Source organism: Saccopteryx leptura, chromosome 3, assembly GCF_036850995.1.
Source record: "Saccopteryx leptura isolate mSacLep1 chromosome 3, mSacLep1_pri_phased_curated, whole genome shotgun sequence".
Taxonomy (NCBI): Eukaryota; Metazoa; Chordata; class Mammalia; order Chiroptera; family Emballonuridae; genus Saccopteryx; species Saccopteryx leptura.
Genome location: NC_089505.1, coordinates 71,774,391 through 71,785,116, shown reverse-complemented (window position 1 = coordinate 71,785,116; position 10,726 = coordinate 71,774,391). Strand labels below are relative to the sequence as shown.

The window sequence follows — 10,726 nt, the reverse complement described above, 5'->3', positions numbered from 1 at the left end:
TCTGCCTCTCTACTTCCCACTTCACAAAAATAAAAGACAAGGGAAAAAAAATCACCTCATAGTTGCTGCTTCTCGTATGTCCCCTGACAAGGCAATCCTGGGGATTCAGACCTCAGCATTCCAGGTCCATCCTTGACCCACTGTGCCTGAGGTCAAGCTAAAGTTGTTGATTTTATACAACAATCAATGCCACTTATAAAAGTCAACAAATCAAAATATGTTTTTATTGAAATAAACATATTAAATTTGAAGTACTTCAAGAATTCTAAAATAAATTTTAAATTAAGAAAAAGGAAAATATTTCTATATTGAAACAGGTACAGAACACGGTTGTACACATTAAAGTTATCTCACATTGAGAGTAAACTTCCATTTACTTTTATTATTTCAGTTACAAGGTAAACAGAAACGAGGTTGATGCTGGAGCATTTGGCATCATGCTTCGCAGCATATATACAATATAATCAGTTTGGCTCAAATAAATAGATTTTTTGGAAAGAAATATGGCTGAAGGTGTTCTGTCCCAAATTGCTTGGAAGGGGTACTATCTGTTTAGATTCATGGCAGAATGCTTCTTCATTGAAGAATTCTTCTCTACTCCAAGTTATCTGAGGTTTTGCTAAAACCACCAAATTCGATGTCTTCCATTATATCTGCATGGATTTCATGTCAAGTGATGAGGAACATGAGGTAGTGCTAAACCTCACCATATTCAGTCCCATATGGAAGTATTTCACCAGTGTAAACTGACATTATTTCTTGTGGTCTTACTTTCTGACCCTTCATTTCCACAATTAGAAACATCCACTCATGATTTCTGATGATCTCCAATGACAGTCTACATTCAACTGCACGGTTTCGTAGTCTGTCACATGCATAGGATTTCTCTCAGAATACACATTTTATTTAAATTTTCTAAAATATGATCAAGGCCGACTGCATCAGAATGTCTTGTCAATTGTTATGTGAGGTAACTGATGAGAACTGATACAACCATGTTTGTTGCTATAAGTTACTCGTCTTTTATTGTTTTTACAATTATTCTTCATCGCATAGATCTATATGGAGGGCATACAACTGGCAACAGGCATCCATAAAGCAATGTCCTGTGATTCTCTTATGTTTAACAAAAAGTGAGAAAAGCTTTCTGACAATTGCTGCACCCACAGAGCCTCTCTTTTATGTTTTTTGATGAACATTGAGTCTTGATGTTGCACTGATAGTTTCCCACATTCATGACATTTATAGCATTACTCTCCTGTGTGAATTCTCTAATGGATAATGAGACAAATTTTACTCAATAAAAATTTAATGTCCATTCAGTATATGTAAATGAAGTCTTTTCTGACAAATCACTGATGTTCCATGAGGCATATCTTCTTTTTCTTTTTTAGAAACAGAAACAGACACACATCTACAAACAAAAAGGGAGAAATGAGAAGCATCAACTCATTGTTCTGACATTTCAGTTGTTTATAAATTCTTTTCTCATATATACCTTAACTAGAGTGCTCCAGCTGAGTTAATGACTCCTGGCTCAAGGCAGCAACCCTGGGTTTAAACCAGTATTTTTGAGGTCATGTTTATGATCTAATGCTCAAGCTGGCCTTGGACTTCAAGCCAGCGACCATGAAGTGAAATGTGTGATCCCACATTAAAGCCAGCAACGTTGTGCTTAAGCTGGTGAGCCTGCACTCAAGCTGGTGACCTAGGAGTTTCAAAACTAAATTCTGAGCATCCCAGCTCAAGCTGTATCCAAAGCACCTCCACCTGATCAGGCCATCATACATATCTTCTTTTTTGTTTTTTTGTATTGAATATTTTTCTGAAGCTGGAAATGGGGAGAGACAGACAGACTCCCGCATGTGCCCGACCGGGATCCACCCGGCACGCCCACCAGGGGCGACGCTCTGCCCACCAGGGGGCAATGCTCTGCCCCTCTGGGGCATCGCTCTGCCGCAACCAGAGCCACTCCAGCGCCTCGGGCAGAGGCCAAAGAGCCATCCCCAGCGCCCGGGCCATCTTTGCTCCAATTGCGCCTTGGTTGTGGGAGGGGAAGAGAGAGACAGAGAGGAAGGAGGGGTGGGGTGGAGAAGCAAATGGGCGCTTCTCCTATGTGCCCTGGCCGGGAATTGAACCCGGGTCCCCCGCACGCCAAGCCCGATGCTCTACCGCTGAGCCAACCGGTCAGGGCTAAATCTAATGAATTCTTTTAAAGGAGAAGTTTTATGATAATCACTGCATTTGTATAATTTCTATGGTTCCATATACTAATATTCTTCATGAAGAAGCCTTTCCCACACTCATTGCATATTCATGGTGTCACTAACAAATGAGCATACATATGTACAGTTAGATCACACTTGTGAAAAACATTTTCACATTCACTGCATACATACAGCTTCTCTCACATATGAGTCCTTTGATGTCTACTCAGTTTCGTATTCACTGTAAAGCATTTCCCACACTCATTGCATACATATGGCTTCTCTCCGGTATGAGTTCTTTGATGTATAATCAGTTGACTCTTCACTGCAAAGCCTTTCCCACAATCACTGCATACATACGGCTTCTCTCCAGTATGAGTTCTTTGATGTATACTCAGTTGACTCTTCACTGCAAAGCCTTTCCCACAATCACTGCATACATATGGCTTCTCTCCAGTGTGAGTGCGTTGATGTGCAATCAGTGGATGTTTCCCTGAAAATCCTTTCCCACATTGATTGCATAAATATGGCTTCTCTCCGGTATGAGTTCTTTGATGTATACTCAGTTGACTCTTCACTGCAAAGCCTTTCCCACAATCACTGCATACATATGGCTTTTCTCCAGTGTGAGTGCGTTGATGTGCAATCAGTGGATGCTTTCCTGAAAATCCTTTCCCACACTCATTGCATACATATGGCTTCTCTCCAGTATGAGTTCTTTGATGTATACTCAGTTGACTCTTCACTGCAAAGCCTTTCCCACAATCACTGCATACATATGGCTTTTCTCCAGTGTGAGTGCGTTGATGTGCAATCAGTGGATGCTTCCCTGAAAATCCTTTCCCACACTCATTGCATACATATGGCTTCTCTCCGGTATGAGTTCTTTGATGTATACTCAGTTGACTCTTCACTACAAAGCCTTTCCCACAATCATTGCATACATATGGCTTTTCTCCAGTATGACTGCTTTGATGTACAATCAGTGGACGCTTCCCTGAAAATCCTTTCCCACACTCATTGCATACATATGGCTTCTCTCCTGTATGAGTTCTTTGATGTATAATCAGTTCACGCTTCCCTGAAAAGCCTTTCCCACACTCACTGCATACATATGGCTTCTCTCCTGTATGAGTTCTTTGATGTATGATCAGTCGGCACTTCACTCCAAAGCCTTTCCTGCACTCACTGCATACATATGGCTTCTCTCCCGTATGAGACCTTTCATGTACAATCAGATTCTTCTTCTCTAGAAAGCCTTTCCCACATTCACTGCATACATACGGCTTCTCTCCTGTGTGAGTTCGCTGATGATTCCTGAGCAGATACCTATAAATGTAATTTTTACCACATTCACAACATGTGTAAGGTTTCTTTTCCACAGTTTTCTGATGTATATTCAATTGTGATTTATTGGAGGTTTTATTATATATATTGTATTCAGTCTGATTCAGTCCTGTACGAATTTTCTGACTGAATTTTCTGGGGAAGCCTTTCCCACACTGACGGCATCCATAAGGTTTCTCTCCACTAAGAACTCTCTGATCATCAGTGAGCTGAGTAATCGTGACCAAAGTTTTCCCACATTCAGTGCGTGTGAGGGCTTCGTCTCCATTGTCAATTCCATGTTGCTGAATGACCTTGGACTTATTTTCGATGGACTTGGTACTGGGATGCAACCTAATTTCAGTGTAGAATAGTTCATGGTTATGATGTGGAATGAATATCCCATCTTCATGCAAGGGAACAGAGTTCTTTAAATTAAAACTTCTAGTTTGGTTTCCAAAAGTTAATTTTGATTTTAAAGGTGTTCCACACATCTCCAACATATCGCATTGTTTCCTCAATAGGGACTGGCTTTCCCTTTGATTAACAATATTTGCAAACATATCATTTTTACAGCATTCTTCTCCATTCTTCATAATTCCTGGACTTTGGAAGGGACTTTGCAAAGGCACATTAACTTTCTGGATTTCTAGGAAAGAAGAGAACAGTAAATCATCCTATAATTTTTCATAATCTTAGTTTGAAATTCAAATTTGTTACGAAACAACTTTCTATAAAGTAAGTCTTTAGTGATACCCCACGGGTTGTAAAAACAAGAAATATACTTAGTCATTCAGATTCTAGTCACAGAGCCTGTAAACCTCTTGAAGGTTCCTATGTGATAGAAGCATATTTTGTTTGAAAGAATTGTTCCATTTTCATTTTTTTCTGTTATTTCTATTACGGCAAGACATAGGGAAATGAGAAGGCATACTCCCGCATGTGCTCTGACCTGGATGTATCATATATGACAACCCCATGTGAATCCAATGCTAAAGTAATGAACTATTTTCAGTGCCCTTGGGAAATGTACACTGACAAACCAAGGCATCCTGAAATCCTGGTGCCATGCTGGAACAAAGTCAGCCCTTGCCTGTGAAAGGGAAAGAGAAAAGAAGGATGGGGGATGGGGAAGAGAAGCAGATGGTTACTTCTCCAGTGGGTTCTGACCAGGAATAGAATCTGGAGCATGCAATATGCTGGGCCAACACTCTATCCACTGAGTCACCGGCAGGGCCAAAACAATTCCTTTCAATAACTGCTGAGATTATGCTAGTGAAGGGACTTTCTGTAGGATTTTAACATATCCTCAGGATGGTACTTGGGAAAAGAAATGCCTTCCCATGGCTATGCTCTTACTGGGAAAATGTGGCCACCTCATTCATTCACAAATTCTACAACCAGCCATGGGATCCTAAAATATCACAGAGCCAGCCCAACTACCAGCAGCCATGTGGATTCCAAGGCTAAATTAAGAACAAACCTGCATGCAACCAGAATACAGAGTATGCTAGTATGACAAGAACAAATGAGATTGCAGGACACGGAATGTTAGGAGACTGGTCTTTGTACTGGGCTTAGTGAAGACAAGGTGAATTTTGTTCCTGACACTTCAATTTGTAAAACCTTCATTGTTGTGGACCGTTAATGGCAAAAAGCCATTATAGATTCGAGGCTTGGCAGGGGGCTAAGTTCTCCCCCCTCTATCTCCATATTTGGCTTTGATGCTGAGTATCTGCACCCACTCCACTTCCTTCCTTGGGTTGCAGGAAGCAATATACATGCCCTTCCTCTGACTCTTTGTTTGTTTCAGATGTTTGTAAATTTCACTAATGTATCCTGTTTTTGCCTTGGGAAAGTTCCTGTCTTAGCCTTTGATGTGCAACTTTGTATCAGGGTCCTTGATCTGCATAGGTCTATATAATAAAGCCAACTGGGGCTGTGAGGCACTCAGATACTGCCCGGCAGTTTGAAGAGTCCTCTCGGTCCCATCGGTTTTGTTTTGACAAGTGTGTTTCCTCAATTCCGCACCGTTATTTGGAGCTGCGCTGGTCCGCGGCACTTCATAATTTTAGAAGTGGGAAGAATGTCTTTTATTCTGCATAAAAAAACATTTCAAAAAAGGCTGAATGTATGCTACTGAGCAGACTAAGACCAGGGTTGCTACATGGCCTCAGGATGCACCTAGTTACCAGAAGGACCAAAGAATGCAGGTTTACCTTCAGGCCCAACTACGGTCCTCTAGGAAAGAAAACATGGCCTAGAGCTAGAAACTCTTATGAAAATCATTATTCATATCTGATCAGCTTTTGGATGAATTAACATATCCCTGTGCCTGGTACATGGTTCGTTTGGGCAGAGAAAGTTCCATGGGCAGAGAAAGGCCTGTAATGAGGAATACTTCCAACCTCGTGTTGTTATATAAGGACTAACGGAAAGTTCTGTCCATTTCTATCACAAGTTTTGAAATGTAAGCACGTTTATTTGGCGCATGTGTGCCTCTCTATTTTTATCACTTAATGTATACATACTGACATAGCAAATTAACTAAAACAAAGTTGATTCACATTAGTCTTATGTGTGAAGTGATAGTGTGTCCATGGCTACTGATAAAGTTCATTTACGCCACTGTAATTTTTATGAATTTTAACAAGGAAGAAATGCTACAGAAGCATGTCTGTCGCATCCACCATATTTCCCGGACTTAGCAACCTCCGACTATCACTTGTTCTTCTCTTGACAAAATTTTTGAAGGGCAAAAAATTCAAAAATGAAGAAGATATCAAACAAGCACTAGTTCAATTTTTTGCATCAAAAGATAAAACATTTTTCAAAAATGGGATAAACAAATTGCCCTCATGCTGGCAAGAAATCATTAATAATAATGGCAATTATATTATTTAATAAAGTTTATTGATGGTAAGAAAAATTTGTATTTTGTTTTATTCCAAAAATGAACAGAACTTTCCGGTAGACCTTATACTTATTCATCTGTCTCCTTTAAAAGAAATGAGTAATCATTAGTATCTCTCTGACTTTTGTATGCAGCTCTAGGAAATTAATTGAATTCAAGGAAGGATTCATGCGAACCTCCAACTTATCCAACTGCTCAGAAGCACAGGTTATAATCCGGACACACAAATCAACATCACAAGTGAAGAAAACCTTGTGGAAATGAACTCTTAACTGGTAGGTTCTGACACTAGTTCTAAGTAGATAGTACTAGAAGTGAATTAATTTTTAGGGCACCCAGTTTAGTAACTACCCAGTGGAAGAAACTTTAAGCAAAGAAGAAAAGGCAATCAATCTGTAAAGATAGTAAAAGACACGATGGAAACCAAAACTGTGGAGGTTATCAGAAAATATGGGTGGGGAAAAATTAGGTTTACAACTGCTAATATGGGAAAAGATATAATAATAATAATAATAATAATAATAATAATAATAAACAAGAATACTGGCTGGTTGACTCAGTGTCAAGCCTCAGCCTGAAATGTGGATGTTTCTTGTATCATTCCTGGTTAGGGAACACAGGAGAAGTGCCCATCTGCTTCTCCACCCATCTACCTGAACCTGTCACTTGACTCTCTCTAATCCCTCTTCTGTACCCCTGGCTCGGCTGTAGCAACTTGGCTCTGGGCGCTGATGAAGGCTCCATGGCCTTCAACTCAGGCACTAAAAAATGGTTCTGATTGCAACAGAGCAAGGGCCCCAGGTGGGCAGAGCTTTGCAACTAGTGAGCTTCCTGGGTAGATCCCCATTTGGGGTATACATAGGAGTCTGTCTCTGCTTCCACTTCTCTCATTAAATTAAAAAAAAAGATTTTATTTATTGATAGTACATAGAGAGATGAGAGCTAGTGTGCGGCAAAAAGTATCAACTAATAGTTGCTTCATTTTAGTTGTTCATTGCTTGCCGTATGTCCCTTGACCCTGCAAGCCCAGTGCTTCCAACTGGCAAGCTCTGCATTCTCCATCACTGCCCTATCCACTGAACCACCACAGGTCAGGCGCAGAACGCAAGTTGATATTTTTAGACTTTATGCATTTTAGAAAGAAGAGGGAGAAACAGGTAAGCGGGAGGAGAAGGAAGCTTCCACTTGCACATGTGCCTTGAACAGTCAACCTCGTGGTTTACCACGTGGGAACCATAGTGTTCCCGCTGTGAGCTTTCTCCCGTGGGACACCACAGACCAGGCTCAAAATGCAAGTTGCTTTTGTTTTGTTTTTCTTCTGACAAAGACACAGAGTCAGAGAAAGGGATAAATGCTGACACATAGATAGGAAGGGCCAGAGATGAGAAAAATCAATTCTTTATTGCAGCACCTTAGTTGTTCATTGATTGCTTTCCCATATATGCCTTGACCGGGGGCTACAGCAGACCGAGTGACCCCTTGCACATGGCATCAAAACCCACCTGCGTTCCAAGCTGGTGAGCTTTGCTTAAACCAGATGAGCCCGTGTTCAAGCTGGTGACCTCAAGGTCTCAAACCTGCGTGCTTCGAGTCTCATTCCGATACTCTATCCAGTGTGCAACTGCCTGGTCAGGCAAAACGCAAGTTTTAAAGACTTGAATAATCACAGCATGCTGGCGGAAATCAGAGTTATGGAACACATTAAAGAGTCTTTCAGAAGAGGACAAACTTTCTCATCTAGATGACAGCATATCATGAAGGTCAGTGCGGGAGCAGTTGCAATTTTATACGACAGAAAACTTGGGACTCATTATCTGGCACATCGTGTCATCAAAATTTGATGAAAAGGTAATATTATTTTAATGTCCTAACAATAAATAATAAATGCAACCAAGAAAACAACTCCATTTTCTGCATAATAAAGAAAATCACACATAGGTTTAATATAACAAAGACTAGCCTGACAAGGCCGTGGTGCAGAAAATAGAGCATCAGACTGGGACGTGGAGGACCTAGGTCCATGATGGAGAATGTTTTAATAAAAACCACCCACTTTTGCAGTGCTGGTGAACCTGGCATTAGATTTATTCTAAATCTTAGAAAATGTTCTTGAAAGAAATCAAAGACCTAATTAAAACAAAAGAACACGTAATAATCCTGGATTAGTATGAAGAGTATATTGTAGACAAAAGTACTAACCAATGAGACAGACTCAATGTAATCACTGTTGAAACACTAGCTGGTTAGTTTTGCAGAAATTGACAGGCAGATATTAAAATTCAAATAGAAATGGAAAAATTCGGATGTCAAAATGACCTGTATTATTTTCTTTTGTACTTTTCTGAAGTGAGAATCGGGGAGGCAAAGAGACAAACTCCAGCATGTGCGCAACCAAGATCTACCTGGAAAGCCCACCAAGAGGCAATGCTCTGCCCATCTGGGGCGTTGCTCCATTGCAACTGAAGCCATTCTAGTACCTGATGCAGTGACCAAGAAGCTGTCCTCAGCGCCTGCACCCACATGCTACAATGAAGCTTTGGCTACCGGAGGGGAAAAGAGAGATAGAGAAGAAGGAGAGAAGGAAGGTTGGAGAAGCAGATGGGCACTTCTTTTCTGTGCTCAGAATGAGAATGAAACCTGGGACTTCCACACACCAAAGCCACGCTCTACCACTAAGAAAACCGGCCAACCACAAAATAACCTAGGAAGACAAGAATACACTCAGAGAATTCACTCTTTACAATTTTGAAAGCTGCTACAGAGTTATGAGTATAAAAAACACCATGAAAATGTGTACACATAAAATGTTCCAAAATTATTACCTGATGGTTGTATGACTAAAGGAATAACCTAAAAACATATTAGCTATTTATTTAAGTGGCTAAACTGATTAGTATGTGAATTAAATCTAAATAAAACCACTAGGTATATGATGTAAAATCAGAAGCTTTGGAAAAAGAAAGGCAGCGATAACATCTACCAAGAAAGAAAATCTGATTTAGGAAAACTGGGAAGGATCGCACGTGAAGCACTCGTAAGTTGACAACTAGTTTGAGCTGGAACTCGTGCTGCATGGCAACAAGGTCTATTCCTGTTCATTAAATGAAGCAATAGAGGTCTTTAAGAAGAGAGCTACATTGAAAAAAATAAATGAGTAAAACAAAACAAAAAGAGAGCTCACAAAGTAGCAAACATCATTGGTGATGCTAAGGCAGATGTAATTTAAAATGTCTAGCACACAATTCTAAATTTTACAAAGAATGGAAAGAAGATGATTCTTGCTCTCACACAGAATAGGAAGTCAGAGGTCAGCTGTCATAACAACGAGTAGGATACACAGGAAGGAAGCGCACATTAGACAACACTGGGGGAGACGTCAGTCTGGGAGTCCATTTCAAAGTACCGATACAGGTTCAACGAGGGGAACTGAGGAAACATTTAACAGTGATGAGAACTGAGTATGAAAAAAGCTGGAGAGAAGGGAGGCGAAGAACGACATAAATGCACAATGAAAACCAGACTCTCATGGCATCACAGCATCCATCGTGTGGATGGATTTTATGGTAGAAAATCACTATTTCCAAACAGGGCACAAAGGCTGAGTAGAAAGAAAACTGACGAATTCATAATTCTATCTTTCCAAAGAAACGCAGAAAATGGAATTTCTCAGAAACGGAGGGGATAACACAGGCTGAGACTCTGTGGCCAAGACAGAGAGTAAAATCTGAGATTGCTAGAATAAAAGCACACAAACAAAACTATGATGTAGATGAAACCAATAGGTGTCATTACTCAATGAGAAAAAAGGGGTGTTTCCCTCTAAATTTCTAGAAATAAAAACGGTTCTCATATGTAAAGGGGTGGTTTGGTTTCTTTATCCAATGATACAGGTCTGATGTGTTCTCTGACTAGAGTATGACTTCCTGCCTTTCAGCCCCCCGACTTACTGGCTAGTTGTCACCCACTCACCTGGACAGAGCAGATGTTGGGGTTCATCCCCTACTGTCCACGGTTCTTCCCCTCGCTCCAACTTGGAAAGCACATCGGGTTTCCTGGATTGATGCCCTGCTCAGAGGGAAAAATGACACAAGACTTAAACTTACTGAACTGGGCTGGGGTGGGTCAGAGGAATAAGGTTACATTTTAAGAATGGAACATGCTTCGCATCTGTAACATAAAGCCTGTTGTCTCAGGAGGCAGAATGTTATACCTTCTTGTCTAAGGTAATGGAAGGATCTGAGGTTCTTCTCAGAGAACTGTAGTTATTCAGAACAGTTAA

General features: G+C 40.5%; 1 protein-coding gene across 2 annotated transcripts in view; it reads right to left on the bottom strand.

The window, feature by feature from the left end:
* Positions 1 to 331: 331 nt before the first annotated feature.
* Positions 332 to 10,726, bottom strand: part of LOC136399241 (zinc finger protein 615-like) — a 36,114-nt gene continuing 25,719 nt past the window's right edge. The window contains exons 4-6 of one of the 2 annotated variants that reach the window (XM_066374240.1): positions 10,417 to 10,512; positions 2,400 to 4,182; positions 332 to 1,414 (exon numbers count right to left, since the gene is read on the bottom strand). In XM_066374240.1, coding sequence (XP_066230337.1) covers positions 2,408 to 4,182; positions 10,417 to 10,512 — 1,871 coding nt within the window. In that variant the 3' untranslated portion in view covers positions 332 to 1,414; positions 2,400 to 2,407. Of the gene's footprint in view, positions 1,415 to 1,879; positions 4,183 to 10,416; positions 10,513 to 10,726 lie in introns of those variants that run through there. The other variant, XM_066374239.1, reaches the window with a different exon arrangement.